Genomic DNA, 19907 nt, shown 5'->3' on the forward strand with positions numbered 1-19907 from the left:
CTTTCCCCATCTTGAATTACAAATGACTGCAAATGATAAGTTCCAACTGTTACTGCAATTTGCAAATTTTGATGAAGCAATGCATTTATATGTGGGGCTTATTAATTTAAATAAACAAATTAAAATAGTTTTATTTTTAAGTTCTAGAACAAATTTTTTATCAATACAGACATTTTTTGGATTGATAAATGTTTTTATAAATGCTCTGAAAGGGGAAGTAATTAAGATTATTAAAGAACTAAATTAACCATGGTTTTGTTAGAAAAACTTCTAATCTAAACAAGCCTTATTTCAGATCATGTTCAGATCAAAAAGAGAATTTTAGTCTCAAATCTATTTTCCCTTGATAAATCAAAAGGAGATTTAAAGTGCATTTGATGATTAATGTGTAATTACTTGATATATAAAGATCATACATTTTCCCACAAACATTCATTAATTTGTAGAGACTATGATATCTTTTGAGCATGGGTTTTACTGAATGCACTATTTTTTTTCCACTTTTGCAAATATTAGGATTAAAAGAAAGTAAGTTCCTAGTTGTTGTGGAAAAGACAAATTTCAATAACTCTCTTTAGCATGTTATGGAGTTAATGAGACTTAATTTTAAATTCTAAACTTGTTTTGAGTTTGCATGATATGATTTTTAATTGCATGTGCTTCTGTTGATAGCTTTCTTTTGTTTGAATTAAAGTGCATGAAGTTTGTTTCAGTTATACATGTACTCCTTAATTTGGTAAATGATGTTGCTGGAAATTGAAATAGTGGGATAGTTTGGATCCCTGTTTGTATCTTTTATTTCTACAGTAAAAACTTATTTTTGTGCCCCCGCCTTAGCGGAGGGGGCATTAAGGTTAACCCTTGTCTGTCTGTAAGTCCGTCCATCCATCAACACTTCGGACAATAACTCAAAAATTCTTTTACCAATTTTCATGAAACTTTGGTGAATTGTCTAAATCTATTGACGTAAGCTCACTTTCGATTTTTATAAATTTTAGATTTTAGTTCCGAGTTTTGGAATTTTATTCATAAAAAAGGGGTGATTTTCCAGATTTTCAGACAATAACACAGAAGTGCTTTAACAGTTTTCATAAAACTTTGGTGGCTTGTTTATATCTATTGAAATAAACTCCCTTTTGTTTTTGATAAATTGTGAAATTAGGGAACTTTATTCGTTAAAAAATTGCTGAAAACTGTCCCTTTTCCACAATTTGGATGGTTGTAGAAATTTGTACGATCAAAAATTGAGGCCACAAACTTACTTAAACATGAGGTAGCCCTCATAGTGCCAAATATTCATGTTTTGTGTCAATGGGTATCACTCTGTGTGCATGTTGGGTTTTTTCTGGGAAAGGGGGGGGGGGGTCTATTAGAGCATTGCTGGCAGTATTTCTAGTTAATCTTTATAAATTCATTTAAATCATAAAACTAAAAGGGCGACTGGTGAATCATGTGCTCATGGCGCAGCTCTTTATTATCTGATTCAGTCCTGCTTTTCTTTTTCTTGGGGACATACTGTTATGCATAGATTGTGAAAGTTTTCATTATTGTTTATGTCCAAAATAACAGAAAATTTGTTTTGATTGCAGGCATTAAATTTAGAGAAGCCTTTTATGTTGCGCATGGCATTTTAATAATTAAAGAACTGCAAGTAATAGAATGCACATGTTATTTAACATGCTCATTAGCAGAATCCCTGTTAAGTTTTACATTTCTGACTGTGTTTTAGCTTTGTGGTGCAAGTGGCTATTTCTAAAACTGGCTTAACAGTTTGCATACTGTAGTGACATACACAGCGTAAGAAAACATGATCTTGATCAAAAAGTCTATCAGCCAAAAAGAAAGATTTGATTGAATATCTTGAAAAGAGACTCTTAATTAATTGCAAAATGAAATTAACACAGTATGAAATTGCCCATCATAGTGTTTCTTGCTTGCAGTGTATTACTTTCTGAGTGTGATATCACATGTTAAAAAACAATTGTCTCTGTGGTGTGAACTGTAATAATGTTCAATATGTTTCTCATGTGACCAGGATGTTAGAAGGTGGGAAGAACAATTACTTTTCCTTTTCAATGTTCTCTTAAGGACCTTTTAACATCATGGTAATGTGTTGCTATAATGCTAGAACATGATAGCATCATGCTTTCTGTAATGATATCCTTAAAGCTTTTGTTATGGATGTCTTGCTTTAATTTCTTGAGAGAAAATTTTTTTTTTTTTGATATTCCAAGTTACCAGGATTTTATATGAGATCTGTGTGTTCAGTCATGAGTAGTAGAGTAACTTATCTTGTTGATGAGGCCAGTAGGAGTTATTGCCATCACTTGGCATCCATCTTTATTATTTTCTCCATTGAAACCACAACTTCATATTGAACCAACCTTGACAGGAATAATGTTGCGGAATTATGCATTCAATGCCATTAAAAAAGATTCAGTATCCCATAAACAGGATAAAAAGATTCAGTATCCCATACACAGGATAAAAAGATTCAGTATCCCATACACAGGATAAAAAGATTCAGTATCCCATACACGGGATAAAAAGATTCAGTATCCCATACACAGGATAAAAAGATTTAGTATCCAATACACAGGATAAAAAGATTCAGTATCCCTTACTCAGGATAAATAGATTTAGTATCCCATACACAGGATAAAAAGCTGTCAGCAATTGGCAGTTGTTGAATCTTGTCGGTCAATTCTAAAATTTCTTCTCCCTTGGAACTTTAAAGTCTTCTTTATTCTAATTTGATAGGAGTGATCATTAAGCTATCCTTGATCAAATTAAAGATGGTCTCATGGCAGTATCAACTCAAAAAACTTTTATTGCAATTGTCATAATTACGTGTCGAAGTGCTGTGTTACATATCTTACTGTGTATTGTAACCATTTGAACTTAGTTATTGTTTGATGTGTATATCATGCCGCCAGCATGTTAGGAGATTGCTTGGTATTTCAATAAATATACTATATATGAAGAAATAACTAAATATTCACCTGTTATAGAGGTCATATGTATTTATACATGTAGTAAAATAAGTAAAAATAGTGTTATTCATATGGAATTATTTGTCTTTTTCACTTTGAATTTATGTTTTCTACATTTATTTTTTCTATGTTTCAGGTCCACCAGTGGTCGTATTTCATCAGGTAGTCGTAGTACAAGTGTCACACCTAAAATTTCTGCCAAAATGACTTTGAACAATTCCACTGATACCCACAACAGTACAGCATCCAGTGGGTCACATATCTTAAGTACAGGGGCAGACACGCCCCATGACAGAACTGAAGTGGTAGATGTACATAGTGCTGGCAGTTCACTATCTGGTAGCCGTTCCCTTGGATCACCAAAACCAGAACACAGCTCAACACCAGACGGGACAATTGACACGAAGGCGTATCTTGTCAGCGGAGGTGAGGAAGAAAGAGGTGCTCATTCTAACTTAGTCATTACTAACGCTATAGTTGTACATAATCAAAACTTGTCATCCAATCAAAATCCAACTGACATATCAGATCTCTCACTAACTGGTGGTGGTTTATCCTCTCATATGTATACATTTAACCAGGTAGAAAATAGAATTGATAAGCTTAATTCTGATTTGTATAATATAGAAAATGTTCCAGATACTTATAGAGAAAAACTCTACTCCTCACTTGGTAGGGACTCTAAAAAGGTCGTTTTTTCACCAGAACTTGGGAAAGAAGAATCATCAAATGAAAGTAATGGAAGAATGGTACAAGAAGAAAATCAAAGCAGCATCAATATTAAGACATTTACTGATCAAGAACATGATCTACAAGCTGAAACTCAGCGAGAAATTGAAAACTTGATTGCATCTGTTCAAGAAGAAAAGAGAAGACTTGCAGAAGGGGATGCCAAAGAAAAAACTTTTATCATTGATTTGAAGGAAGATTTTCCTGCAGGATCTCGTATTTCTGTAAGTGTTGGTGTGTCATCCCATCAAAACTCACCAGTAAAACATATAGAACCTGATCTAGCATCACCAATGTCTCAAGACTCTATTGATTTTCACAGTACAGATATTGATCTCTCAGCACAAACTAGTATCGACTGTGACAGTTTTAGTTTTTCATCTCTTGCTAATAGTGAAGATTTAATTGACACTTATATTCTTCATCGAAGGCATTTTTCTGAAGAGCTAGATGAAGAAAATGATATTATAAGTCCAGTCGAGCCTAATGTTCAATTCAATTCTCTGCGAAGGAGTCGAAGTTTGAAAAAGAAGCGTCCCACCAATATACAGGTTGAACAGGTCAAAGTGTATGCAGGTTCTGAAGATGGATCTCCTTCTCCACAACAGCATCAAAGATCATTTTCTTGTGGAACAAAGAGATCTCCCCATAGTCGTTCGCCATCAGAAAAAGGATTTAGTATTTTAAAAAGTCGTTCCCCATCAGGGAAGAGAACTCCTGGAGGACATTCTCAGACTTCTCTAGACATGTCGCCATCAGGTGCTAAAAGACGAAATTATTTCACTCTTCCGCCAAGAGACACTTTTTCGAGTATTGATGACACTACTAGTCCTGTGTTTGAGACTGACATTGTCAAACACATTAAAGACCAACATGAAAAGTGTGATACAATCCTTAGTACTGATTTGAAAACAGACCATGCTATATCTCATCTAACATCTTACCAAAGTAAAGAATTTAAAATTAATAATGAGGATTTGAAAGAAATGGGTACCAATGAAGAAGAAGAAAGCAGTATTTTAGATCAGAGTTCAAGCACTGATAAAAGTACTGAGAATACTGAAATTGAACAAAACGCCAATAAAAAATCCAAGAATGGAAAAGATTTTAAAAATGAAAGGTCAAAATCTGTGACAAAAGATAGTAGCAAACATAGCAAATTGCAAAAACAGTCCGTGATTAAAACAAAAAAGGAACAGGAAAGTTTTATGTCTCAGACTGAAAATATAAATGGAGATAAGCAAAATATTGAACAAAAAAGTGAGAAGGCTAAAACAATCATTGATCAAAGTAGAAATGATGAGACTGTTGATTTTGTAGATAGTCAGCATATTGCAAGTGATAATGGTAGTTTAGACTTTCCATCTCCGGCAGCTGTATATTTGTTAAGCGAAGGTAAGTATTTAAGTAAAAGTAATAGAAGTAGCGGAGGGATCACATTTACGACCTTTAAACCAGCAGACTTATCAACACCAAGCACTCCCGGATCACGTCCTATTAGTTTCGTTGAATCTGACAAGGGAGATGATACAGTGTCTCTTTTGTCATCAGCAACTGACACTCTTAGTAGGACGTGTAAAATACCGGAGGAGAATGTTTTTCAGCCAACTGCTCGTAAACCAAAATTAAATCATCGTCAAAGCTCAAAGGACATGCCAAATATTCGTACTCGTAGAAAAGTGAGTTTTCCTCGTGAAAGAGGATATAAATATAGTTTTGAAAGTGTACATGACCCTCCTTATTTATCACTTGCCCCATCTGATGATTTTAATTTAGATGAAGATTCAAGGAAGCCTCATCCTTTCTTAGGGTATATGTCACAAGACAATAGTGAAATGATAGAATCTGATACTACTGAATCTTCCAATGGAGAAACTGATCTGGAGATTGAGAGTAGTGATGATGATAGACATGATGAATTCTTGAAATTTGCTAAAAGCTTAGCTGATTCAGGAAAGGAAACAACCGCTGATTCCAGTGTTGGTGCCGAAATGGAATGTTCAAATGGAAAAGTAGTCTTAAGGGAGTCATCTCCCTTAGAAGCTTTAGATAATCTAGATCAAGCAAACAATGATACTTATGATATAAGTATAACTAAAAATGGATGTCAAATAAAAATAGAAATTGATGAAAGTTCATCTGACAGTGAACATGAGATTATAAATAGGAATAAAAGATGTAGTGCAGATCCTCTAGAGGAATTAGAAAATTTAGACATAGCAGAAATTGAAATAAGTAGCAGTAGCTCATCAGAAGAGGGAAGGAAGAAAAAAACTAAGAAAAAAAGCAGAAGCAAACTTGTTATACCTATGCTAACTATTAGTAATCCTTCTAGTCCTGATGAAAATAATATAGATAGTAAATACAACGAAATGTCTTCCCATTCTGTCTGTTAATAGTCATTGTATGTAGATAAAGGGATGTAACTCTAATAAGAATTTTCCTCCATTTTTGCCAGTTTTGCAGGACAAAAACAATAGAATTTTTGTGTATATCTGTGAGTGTCCTTTTTTGGATGTTATATGAATTTTTGAACATAAGTGTTTTCCAAGTTGCAAATTTAGTTAAGATTTGATTGTGTTTATTTTTTGTAAGTTTTATGATTTTAAAGATTTGAAAGCATATCTCATTCTGTGATGGAGATGAATAGTTTTCAATAAAGTCCCCCTTTTTATACGACCGCAAAAAAAAATTTTGCGGTTGTATATTGGTATGACATTGGCGTCGTCGATGTCCGAAGACACATCGGTTTTAGCACTCTGACTTTAGTTAAAGTGAATGGATCTCTATCAAATTTTACCATTAGGTTCAATACCACAAAAGGAAGGTTGGGATTGATTTTGGGGGTTATTGTACCAACAGTTAAGGAATTAGGGGCCAAAAATAAGCATTTTTGTAACTTCCAGACATAACTTGTGTGTGAGTGTATGGATCTCTCTGACATTGTACCACAAGGTTCCATATCACAAAGGGAATGCTGGGGTTGATTTTTGGGGTAATTGCCTCCAAATTTTAGGAATTAGGGGCTAAAAAAGGGGCAAAAAACAAGCATTTTTCTAGTTTCATGACAATAACTTGTGTGCAAGTGTATGGATCTTTATGAAATTGTACTGCAAGGTACCATACCACAAAGGGAAGGCTGGGATTGATTTTGGGGGTAATTGCCTCAAAATTTTAGGAATTAGGGGCCAAAAAGGGGCAAAAAAACAAGCATTTCTCTAGTTTCAGGACAATAACTTGTGTGTAAGTGTATGGATCTTTATAAAATTGTACTACAAGGTTCCATATCACAAAGGGAAAGCTGGGTTTGAGTTTGGGGGTAATTGTCCTAAACGTTTATGAATTTGGGGCCAAAAAGGGGTAAAAAACAAACATTTTTCTATTTTCCAGACAATAACTTGTGTTCAAGTGTATGGATCTCTCTGAAATTGTACTGCAAGGTACCATACCACAAAGGGAAGGTTGGGATTGAGTTTGGGGGTGATGAATCATAAGGGGGTTCAAAAAAATTGGGGTGGGGGATTTTTTTTTCCTTTTTTTTCTTTAAAATTTTCCATTTTAAATTGGTTTTTTCTGATTTATATATAAAAGCAAATAATAATGATATGGTTTGAATAGGTGAATTAAAATTTTTAAAGTTCTTAGACCACATTCATTCTGTGTCAGAAACCTATGCTGTGTCAAATATTTAATCACAATCCAAATTCAGTGCTGTATCAAGCTTGAATGTTGTGTCCATACTTGCCCCAACTGTTCAGGGTTCGACCTCTGGGGTCGTATCAAGCTGCACCTAGTGGAGCATTTTATTTCTTTTGTAAACAATTATCTTAAAATGTCTAATACTATATTATTAACAAATATAAAAATAAGTCTGTAAAAATATAAACCAAATGATAAAACTTTGATGGCTCATCCCACCTTGAAATGAAATGCAAACTTTTTTTATCATAGCCCTTGCCAAAACATGCAAGCTAGGCTGTTTCTGACATGTCAGTTTTCTAGTTTTTCTCTGATTCAGTCCTGCTTTTCTTTTTTGGGGGGACACACTGTTTAGCAAAGATTCTGAAAGTTTTCATTATTGTTTATCTATACTATTAAATGAGAAGACCTCATTTTGTGTGTCGCTTCTCTTCCTTCCACAATAAATTAATCATCATGCCTCTGTGTCCTAAAGGTACCATGCATAGTCGCATCTGTCATCTATTCTAATGATTATTCAGTTTGGGTTATTTTGGGAGAAAAACGAAAATAAAGGTGTCCAGATATTGTTTTAGTCATAGACAAGACTTCTGTTTAGGACTGTTTTAAAATTACACATAATTTTCATAAGTACTCGGGGTCAAGACAATTATTTTCGCGTTTAAATCTGCATGTATACTATGATCATACTACTATAAAATATAGAGACTCTCTATATAATATATCAGTGACCGCCGTGGATGATAAAGTTGGAATTGATAGTAAATAGCAAATACACTTTATTTATGATAAACAATTATGTATGTTCATAGTATACAGAAAACGCGAAAATAATTGAAATTAACAGAAAAGAAAAAAATAACGGACTTTAGAAAAAAGGGAGCGGGCTAGAAAATATTGTCCTGTCGCAGTACCTATGACTTCTGATACCTTTCCTGAAATTCTCCAGTCATAAAATCTTTTACAAAAATTCATCCTACTACAGTTTACATACTTTAAACCACACGCTAAATGCCCGCGATTTTGCGGGTGTGTTCTAGTGTTCTTTAAATAAGAACCCATCTTTGGCAAATCTCAATCAGATTTGGTAGTAGAGATAGGATTTATGACTCAAAAGACAGTATCACTTAGTAGACTTGCAGAACTTAAAATAGTTTTAATAACTTTTTTAGTAATAAACTCAAATTTTCCATTATCATTCATCTTTCAATGTTGTGTTTTCTGCAGATTTTCTAAATCAAATGAACTTGTCCTTTAGGATTTCTCTTGAGTTAACTTTACAAATGAACTTGTCCTTTAGGATTTCTCTTGAGTTAACTTTACAAATGTGCACTGTTTTTTATTCTTTAACCTCTAACAAAGCTATCTCCAAAACCATTGATTGGTTTCAACCAGACTTTAGTTGTGAAGTAATTTGTTTCTATATCTTACCAGATTGAACTACCAGTCTTGATTCCCCTTTTAAGTGATATATCTAAAAATCAGTTTTCCACTTTAACTTTAGTTGTGCATCTTGTTTTTGTGAGGAAGGATCCAGGATGGATATTTAAATGGATGGGTTGTCTTTAATACATGTATAAATGGATACCATGTACCTGTTTTACAGTCATACATGTGTAACTAGACCTAATTCTGAATTTTAGTATTAGTATAATAAGTCAATTGTAAAGGTGTTTTGTGGTGAGAAGAAAGAGACAATAAAAACGGTTCTGTTACTTCCTAGACTTTATTATTCCAGACATTTGGGAAATAACTTGAACCTGTCAATATAATCTGATGCCTGTCAAATACAAAGAAAAGAAATCACTCCTTATTTTGAATACAAGAATTGATTGTGTAACATCCCACTATAAAATGTCTTAACTTGATATTGATTTTTAACTAATGGAGAAGTGGTCTGTCAATGTTAAAAGAAATTTCTCATTGATTTACTTCCTTTTGAATTTATCAGAAGAATCATCATATTTTAAATATTTTTGAAAAAGCTTCAGTTCCTTTATGAGTGTTGACTTACAGTATTAAAATTTTTAAATATTGGAATATCAGGAATGTGTAAACAGTTAATCATAGACAGTAGCAAGTGTAATATACATCATTTTAAGGCCAAACTCATAAATGATAATTAGTTGAACTTTTATAGTTCTGTGAGTTACTTCCCTTGTGCATGAATTACCTACTGTACCCGTTTTTTTAGCCATGAGTTATTGTAAAAAACATAACCTTTCACCGTACTGAAAATGATGTTCCAAGTTTGCTTATACATGTATCTCCTCCCTTTAAAATTTATCGAAATAAATAGTGGGCAAATATCTTATGTGAAAAATTAGTGTCATATTGACTTTCTAGTGAAATAGAGAAAACAATCACAAATATCATTATTTGTCTCACCAAGAACAGGAAACATTCATATACTCATCTGCCATCTGTAAAATGAATAACCATAATTTTTATAAAAATGCATGTGGCACAATATTTCATAAGGAAATCCATATTTTGTGGGAGTTATGGGACTTTGACTATTTTTTGGACGTATTGTGAAAATAACGCCTAATGAACACAACTCCTCTGAGCCTATTTGGCAGATGGCTATTATACTTGGTAGGATTGTTTACCATCATGTGTACATGTGAAAGTGACCATATTGTACCGTCATTTTGATTTGACCATTTTTATTGGAGTTATGGGACATATACCATATTTTGACTATCGTACCACAATGACAGATTATGACACCAAATTTAAATCCTCATTTATACAGTGTAGAGGACATAAAGCTCCAGTATAGCAATTTTATTATGTTTATTTTGATCAGTAGTTCAATCTTACCTGGAAGCACATTGAATGTCGCTTTGTCCATTCTGAAATAATTCCTGAATTAGACAGGGTGCTCACTTGAAGAAGAGTGATGAAGGTAATTCTTTGTCTTTTTAGCAACCTGATTCTTGTGCCCTTCTTCTCCCTTGTGTAGTACTTCTAATTCACCTTCTCAAAATGCTAATGCACAGAATTCACAGTGAAAGTGCTATGCAGCCATTCTGTGAGAAGTTTATTGAGCTATGTTCTCTTTGTAAACATTGAACTCCCTCTTTTTCTTTGACCAAGTTTTTGATTAAAATCTTGAGTTTTCCAACTTAGTTATTTCAAGTGTTACAACACCTATGTTTGGTGTATATAATTCTCATATACATGACTCATGACCGCCTCACAAAAGTCTCTCTATCTTAACCTAATTTAAATGGTTCATTGGTCAATGTTCACTTTTTATGATACCTGCAATTTCAAAACTTTTTATTTTAAATATTAAAGTAAACTCTTTGCATATTTTGATAATTTACAGAACCAAATACATCCCAAATTATTACTTCTCCTTTTTTCAATACGAAATGTCAGTCAAATGTCAGTCGTTGAAAGGAAGGCAATTCATGCAAAATTAAAAAAATATTTGTCATGTTGTATATTTACATTTACTTTAGGATTGCTCAGTTGTTTTTATCAGTATAAAAAATTGTGTTTATGTGCCGTGATTATTAACATAATTTTTAATGATAAGTACTCAACCTATGTTGTTTACATTTGTGTAATTATTTCCTAATATTTCTGTTGTGCTTACTTTTATTAATAGATTAAAAAAAAATTTTATTTACTGTTTGTTATTTGTTTACAGTTTATTTTGATTTTATGTTTACTTTTATATTGTTTACCCTTGTTTTGATTTTGTTTACCTTTATATTGATTTTGTTTACCCTTGTTTTGATTTTGTTTACCTTTATTTTGATTTTGTTTACCTTTACTTTGATTTTGTTTACCTTTATTTTGATTTTGTTTACCTTTATTTTGATTTTGTTTACCTTTCTTTTGTTAGATTTCAGTTATGTTATTGTTTTAATAAATATGTTTTATATTATCTGTGTTCTGTCTTTAATGTTTTTGTTTATTTATTCTGATGTCTAGTTTTAATATTAGAAGAAGTCAAACTTTACAATACTTTCATCAACTTACAGGTGTCTGTGAATTAGTCTTATTAGTGTAAACTACAACTGGGACCAATAAATATTATATATGTATGTATTAGTCCCTGACTACAACTTACATGAATTTTACTTTGTGGTTTTTCATCTGTAACAGGCTGACAAATTATATTACATAAACATACATATAATGTTAGTTTATTATAATCTAAAATCATATAATTCAGTAATATATCTATATACAATAAAGGGCAGTGCTAGTTTGAATTTCACTACTATTGCAATTTATGTAACAAAAGTCATTATAGCCAATATTACATCTTTTTGTTTAAAAATGCTAAACATTACATTTCTATAAAAATTTAGTGATAGGCAATGGGCATTTGTGTTGTCCCAATACATTTAGTTAGGAATCCTTTCTTGAACTTTTGCTAATCAAATGTTGGTGAAATGACAGCATGATTACTCCTTTGTATATGGGATGTTCCTCCAAGGATTTGGAAACCAATGTAACTGTTTCCTAAAATATATTTTATTATTCCCCTGCTGCGATGGAGTGGGCATTAAGTGTTACCCTTGTCCGTCTGTACATCCGTCCATACGTAAGTCTGTACGTCCCATAATTAGTTTCCGTTCCCTTACTTTAGTTTGCCTCAACCAAATGTAATGAAACTTCTACACAATGCTTATTACCATAAAACACAGATCAAGTTCAAATTTGGGTGATGTCGCTTTTACAGTTCTCTAGTTATGTCCCTTTATAACGTTATATGCAAGCGGGGGCATCATCTGTATCCCATGGACACATTCTCCATCTATTTATCTATGTACCCACCCTTGAATTGAATTGCATAGAAAAGATTTTAAAAAATCAATATGAATAATAGATTTGCTGTGAACTATAAAAAAAAACAAAAAATAAAATAAAATGTAGAGGAAAAAATTAAATAAAATTTCATAGTCATGCTAAATTTGAAGAAAAATCATTTTTTCAGAATTGCTCGAAAATGTGTGTAAATCTTATGTTTTCCCAGATAATACCAGTTAATTTACATGTGAAGTCTTCCTTTGTTGATACAGATTTCCCATGAGTCATTGTTTCTACCTTTGTTCTATTTGTGTGGCATGCTGTGTTTATTTCTTTGATCATCATTTCTATAATAGAGTTTCTGATGAAATTGTTTTGATGTAACTTCTCTCCAAGGATTAGAAGAATAAATTAAAAATTGATTGAAAATTGATACTAATGAATCACCATTTATTTGATTTTTAAATGAAAAATATGTTGTTTAAACAATTTTTATTTGGTTGATAGACAGTTACAGGTCACAAAGGTTGAGTTGTGTAAGAATAAGAAGTAATTACTAGGTGTAGCTGTATGCAATGTCTTATATGCAAGTATTCTAAACATATGTTTTAGGATATCATTTCAGAAAGTTTGAATGTTTTTTTCTCTAAAATATCTACAAATAGATTTAATATCTTCCAGCAAATATGTTTAGGGAATTTTAGACATGTCAGGTCTTAAGAATTGAAACATGTAAACCAATTAGTTGATTCTTCTTATGTATGTAGTATATATGCACATAACATGTATTTTTTTATTTAAAATATCAAAATTGCACCACTGTATATGTCAGCGTTTGAATTTAATTTGTATTGTAGTGTTTCCACAGTATTTAAAATTTTTTTCACAAGACATGAAATCAGTTGATGGAGGAAAATTTACCTTGGGAAGTTATAAGATTTAGAAATTATTTTTTTTATATTAATGTATGTTATTTTCTGTAAATTCAATTTGAACTTATGTGAAAAAGCATGAAATTTTGAATTTTATTACTGCTACACAGAGTGATCAAACGGAATTGTATTCTGCATTGTCAGGAAGCAGATCACCTCTTGTCATTTACCTTACCCTTCACACATTTCACAAAACCCATAGCAAAAGATTAACAGTTTCATAGCTGCTCTTCATCTCAAAGTCACATTGAGGCCTACAACGCAAGAGAACAAACTCTCACCTCACTGCACAGATTTGAGTGAATAACACATGATAGATCATACATAAGTATTTTGTATATAAATTCATTACAACGTACATGTACATATGCATATGCATCTGACAGGTTTCATTTCACCTGATCTCAGTTTCCAAATTCATTGACCTTTCAAACAATTAAAATGATGCATTAGGTGAAACATTTTAGTGTGTCAAATCTTATACCAATATCAAATTCATCTATTGCCCTTGATTTTATTCTCTTGTATTATATGTCTCTGAATTAAGATCTTTTGATGGATTTCTCAATGAGTTTTGAATTTAAAGCTTATATTGCATAAACTGTAAATTACCCAGCATTATACTCTCAGTGAAGAGTCAATTATTAGAATTTAAAACAAAAAAGAGAAACAATCATTACAATGGCCAGTTTTTACATAGAAGTTTTCTACTATATGATATTCCTATGTCACATATTTATGAAAAGAAAGTTAACTATCTTAAGTCATCATGCATACATTTTCATTTTATTAACCGGATTTTTCGAAGGAAAAATCGGTTATTGATTTGGGGATGTACGGCGAGTGGGCGGGTGGCTGCCAAACAGTGTACGTTCATTAACATGAAAACGCATTGACGAAATTTTTTCATCTTCCTCTTTGTGCTCATTGTTATTCTGCTGATGCAGATAAAATAAAAAAGGAGGGGGTGAGAGGGTTGATTGCTAAAAAATAGTACTGCAAATTCAGAAATTTTTGTGATGTTTTTCTTATTGCAAAAATGGCATGGGGATAATTTTTGCAAAAAAAAAAACTCACATCTCAAACTTTGATGGCATTATCCGTATATATAATATTTCCTGAAATCGCAATAATCAATCTGGCATTTGGGTTGGCTCTTCAACAATTGCAAAAATGATTGCTTGCTAAAATTTCTGAACTAACAGTATTATCCATGTCAAGTAATTGTGTCTGTCTCAAGTCAAACTGAGTTGGTGGTTGCCTTTAGTTTTATTTTAATATTTTTGTTATAAAGGAATTTGTCTGGATGGTTAAGAGTTTGACCTATTGTATAGACACTTGTCAACTGTGCAGGTCTTTTGTGTTCATGTGGAACTATTTCATTAACATTTACCCCTCATATCATTGTATTCATAGGAATTAATAGTAAAACTTAGGACTTTACTCAGTATTTCCTAGGAAAACTAATTAAAAAATGAAGATGTGTTATTGTTTGGTTTTTCTTTGATCCCTTAGGATTCTCCTTCATATTGGTACAAGCAAGCTTTAATTACTTATCATGGACATTAGTACTGGATTACTATCCTTATTTGCCATACCATCAAAACCATTCAATAGGCTAGGAATAGTAAGCAATAACTTTACATTAGATTAAACAATGTTCACCGATGTTACCGATCGGAAGAAATTGATGTTATTATTTTACTGTGTTATATATATATATATAAACAAGAACTGTCATTTTTCTATGTGGGTGGATGTTATGCTATAGTAATTGAGTTAAAGTGTATGTAGCTTGGAGTGAAACCTTTTTAGATTAATTTATATTTTGGTTCAATGTAAAATGTTTGAAATGATTCATAACAAATGTGTGAATTTGATAAATTTTGTATGCTATAATGAATTGTAATATAAAGAAAATTAGTTTGTTTATATGTCTTGGGGATAATAAATATTTGTAAGGATTCTGATTAATGTTTTTTCAATCTTATTATTATTGAGTATGCATTGCTTTGGTTTCTTCCCATTCAAAGTATAAATTTTTTATATAAAGTGCATATGGAAACTCTGTCTTCAGCATGGATCACTTTTAAGGAGGATTTTGTCAGTTTAAAGCCAATCAAAAGTAAAGAACAACTGAGATTGGCTTTGTTTTTTACAAGCAGAAATAAGTGTCACTTTTATCTTCATATATCCACAAAGGTTCACTGAAAATGGATCTCTGGTAACACAGCTTTATGCATAGTTTCAATATAAAGATGAAGTGCTAGTAAATTTTACATTGGAATATTAATCTCACTATTTTTCCTACAAAATGTAATGGAATGTCATTCAGATGACGGCAATATTTAGAAATTCACTTTACTTTTAATGTTGATTATTTCCATTCTCAATTTTATTATGATAGTTATAATCAAGTTTATTTGAATGATGGCTTATGAAAAAATTTAATTAAAAAATCAAACTCCAGATGTAGGAAAAATTAAGGACTATCCAAAAATATAGAGCGAAATAAACAGTAATAATAACATAAACTGTACCAATTTTTCTGCACCATATGCGAATTTCGACAATCAATGTCCTCTCATATCAAACTGACTTTTATTTTCAAATTAAGCAACACTCTAGATAGTTGGATTCAGCTTTATGTCAATCCATCAAAAGAATGGTAGAGATAAGTTTTTATAATTCCTATAGCTTCACATTGTACTAATGGCAAAATATGCTGTTAACAATGTGCTAATCAGAGTCTGAAAGCTTGAGGTCTTCATGGTATATTGGATAAAAGGGTAATTTTAAATACCACTTTACCAATTATCTCCAGGCTTACTGATTAATGAAAAATACCAGTCAACTGAGAATTAGTTTCATTTATTATTTAAAAGAAAAGTTTTGTGCAGGTTGTTAAGTATTCCCAGTTTTTGTTGGTTATAATTTCCATGCCATTTGGTAGGATAATGACTGCAGTTTTAATGGAATTCAGGAAACCAGGAGTCATCAGTATTGATTTTTCTCTTTTGAACAGAAGGTTTTTATTGTGGAAATGTCTATTTTCTGTGTCTTATTTGTAGTAATACCTTTAAATTAGTGGGTTAAATTTCTTGGAAGCATTCCTATCATATAGTGTTTTTGTTTTCTTTCTGTCTCAGCTGATTTAAGATTTATCAATCAATCTGATGATTATTTAGCTTTACTTTGAAATTTTATCTCTTTCTCTACAGTTTGTTTTCTTATGATTTCTTATGAATCAGAAGCAGTTAAGAAAATAAATAACATACATTAGAGAAAAATGAGTTTGTTGAAAAATATTGACAACTAATCAGAACAAATCAAAAACTTATAAATGGCTCTCTGAGACAAGTTCGATACACTGAAAAACCAATCGCAAATCTATACATACATAATAAATATATATTACATACTTTTAATTTATAAATAGGAGGGATGAATTTTCAGCATTTTTTAGGATTTCCCAGAATGCATTAGGAGTAATTTGATTGGTTAAGAAGTCATGGGATTTTTTTTTTTTTTTGACTGAAATGATTTTGATTGGATGACTTGTTAATAATACAGTAGAAGTTCATTATTGTGTTTTGTTTGCATGGTCCAATAATAGCTAAGACAGATTTTAACATCTCAAGGATTATGTCCTATGCTAATATCAATAAATCTTGTTTTACAATTTCTTGAGAGGGTCCATAAGGTTGATTAAGGTATATTGATTAATTTAAGAAAAAATTGTGCTTTGACAACGACTGCAACCATATATAGAGAAAACGAAGATAAAGCTGGTAGTTGTCTCTTGTAATTGACGTTTTAGAAACTTCTACAATCAGATTCTCTTGTGTCATTGATTATTTCAAATGCTGTAAGGAAAGGTCTTAATTGTTATTTCAGCGACTTAATCTAATAAAACCATTCATTTCCAATGTAACTTCCCAAAGGAGAGGACTATTTATTGTCAAACATTTGATATGAATTGACATTTCTGCTTTTTCATTGCTTGATTTTTTAAAGGTCCTGATTTTTGCTTTCAGTTTAAGTTTAATTTCCTTATCTTTTGGCTCTTTATTGGGTTAATAAGTTTCTTGCACTGGTTCCAAGTCAGTATAACTATAGACTAGGGTAACTTATACCTTTAATGAACATTGTTTGTTTCAAGAAGCTGAGCTTTAGTTAGGTAAACAAGCTATAATGTATGTACCTAAATGTAGTTTCTTCTAGTTATAAACAAATAGATTAGAGCTCAGCCAATTTTGGAAAAAATCTCCAAATTTTGTCAGAGTGAAGATTAAAAAAAATATTATAAATAAATATATTTATATATATATATCATCTGAAGTATTTGCACCAGTTAAGAGCCCCACTTTTAATGCTAAAGTAGCAATAGGGAGGTGGCTTTAATTATTACATTTATTTCACACATGAATATTATCAATATAACAGATTATTTGATCTTCCCACCCACTGGTTGAAAAAATTTAGAGATAATTAAGAATGTTGATTGTAATCTAATTTGATAGACAGATAGTTATGGTACCTATTGTTATCTTATCATGATCATCAGCTTAAGATTATAAGATAGAAAAATTATCATGTAATTGTTTATACAAAGTGTGCTCTTATCTAATAACATGCAGTATATTGATTATTATTTCTTGCATATTTTTAACATTAGTTTTTTAGTTAGAGTTATGAATATCGTGCTATTTTATTGACAAAAAAGTACATTCTATAAATATACTATTTCATTGCGTGTAGTAAATTATTGAAATGACTGTCCTTGAACAGCAGTTTATATCTCGCCTGCGAAGAGCAGTATGTGAGACATAGGGATTACTATCCAGTGGCTGTGGTGTAAACTATTTGTATAAAGCTTTATATTCCAGAATGTAGAAGACCTGAATGCTTCATACCTTGTCTGCAGATACCTTAAGTTACAAAGTCTATGTCCATCATGTGTCCATTGTTTTTTACCCCTTTTTAGTGGTTCAGCGACTGCTTGAAATTAATTTTTTTTATTGCCATGTGAATTTCTCACTTATTATGAGTAAAAGGATAAATGTTTTTGGTATAAGGGTTCCTTACAATATCAACATGTCTGTCAGACAAAATTCACCTGACCACGACCTCATTTCAAGGATCAAGTGATCAAGGTTAAAGTTATTCGATTAGGTCTGTTTCTCAGATACTATAAGTAGTAGATCAACTTTATTTGGTGTATGGAATGATTGTAAGGGGTACATGTCAGTCTGGCAGATTTCATCTGACAATGACCTCATTTTCATTGTCCATTGGTCAATGTTAAGTTTTTGTGTTTTGGTTGGTTTTCAAGTACTATGAGCAATAGGTCAAATATATATGATTTATGGAATGATTGTAAGGTGTAAGTGTCAGTCTGGCAGGTTTCATCTGACCTTGAACTAATTTTCATGGTTCATTGGTCAATGTTAAGTTTTTGTGTTTTGGTCTGTTTTTCAAGTACATGTACTATGAGCAATAGGTCATCTTTATTTGGTGTGGAATGATTGTATGGTGAACATGTGTGTCTGACAGGATTTACCTGACCTTGACCTCATTTTCATGGTCCATTTGTCAATGTTGTTTTTTAGTGTATTGGTCTTTTTATACGACCGCAAAAATTAAAAAATTTTTGGTCGTATATTGGTATGACGTTGGCGTTGGCGTCGTCTGGCGTCGTCCGGCTTCGTCCGAAGACACATTGGTTTTCGCACTCTAACTTTAGTTTAAGTGAATGGATCTCCATGAAATTTTACCATAAGGTTCAATACTACGAAAGGAAGGTTGGGATTGATTTTGGGGGTTATGGTACCAACAGTTAAGGAATTAGGGGCCAAAAAGGGGCCAAAAATAAGCATTTTTGTAACTTTCAGACAATAACTTGTGTGTAAGTGTATGGATCTCTCTGACATTGTACCACAAGGTTCCATATCACAAAGGGAAGGCTGTAATTGATTTTGGGGGTAATTGCCTCAAAATTTTTGGAATTAGGGGCCAAAAAAGGGGCAAAAAACAAGCATTTTTCTAGTTTCATGACAATAACTTGTGTGTTAGTGTTTGGATATTTCTGAAATTGTACTACAAGGTTTCATATCACAAAGGGAAAGCTGGAATTGAGTTCGGGGGTAATTGCCTGAAACGTTTAGGAATTGGGGGCCAAAAAGGGGCCAAAAATAAGCATTTTTCTAGTTTCAAGACAATAACTTGTGTTCAAGTGTATGGATCTCTCTGAAATTGTACTGCAAGGTACCATACCACAAAGGGAAGGCTGGGATTGAGTTTGGGGGTGATGAATCATAAGGGGGTTAAAAAAATTTGGGGGGGGGGGGGATTTTTTTTTTTTTTCTTTTTTTTTTCCTTTTTTTTTTCTTTTAAAATTTTCCATTTTAAGTTGGTTATTTCTGATTTATATTTAAAAGCAAATAATAATGATATGGTAGGAGATACACACCAAACAGGATGTGTAAATTTTTATATAATAAGTATTGTGCAATAGCAAGAAATTTTCAATTGCACAGTATTGCACAATAGCAAGAAATCTTCAATTGCACAGTATTGCGCAATAGCAAGAAATCTTCAATTGCACAGTATTGCGCAATAGCAAGAAATATTCAATTGCACAGTATTGTGCAAAAGAAGATACTTCTTATAAATTGCTTATTTCTTGATCAATTTCAATGGGGTTTTATTCTTGAATTCTTGGGGTTCTTTAATATGCTGAATATAACCGTGTATTAAGTTTTTGGATTTTGGGCCC

The 19907-nt window shown here is 31.9% G+C and overlaps 1 protein-coding gene across 3 annotated transcripts in view; it reads left to right on the forward strand.

Annotated features, from left to right (window-relative positions):
• Positions 1 to 19907, forward strand: part of LOC127737741 (FERM, ARHGEF and pleckstrin domain-containing protein 2-like) — a 136378-nt gene that overhangs the window by 68296 nt on the left and 48175 nt on the right. For 2 of the 3 annotated variants that reach the window (XM_052248618.1, XM_052248621.1), the window contains one exon: positions 3130 to 3434. In XM_052248618.1, the coding sequence (XP_052104578.1) occupies positions 3130 to 3434 (305 nt within the window). The remainder of the gene's footprint in view (positions 1 to 3129; positions 3435 to 19907) is intronic. The other variant, XM_052248619.1, reaches the window with a different exon arrangement.

The sequence above is a fragment of the Mytilus californianus genome, unplaced genomic scaffold, assembly GCF_021869535.1.
Source record: "Mytilus californianus isolate M0D057914Y unplaced genomic scaffold, xbMytCali1.0.p SCAF_4, whole genome shotgun sequence".
Classification (NCBI taxonomy): domain Eukaryota; kingdom Metazoa; phylum Mollusca; class Bivalvia; order Mytilida; family Mytilidae; genus Mytilus; species Mytilus californianus.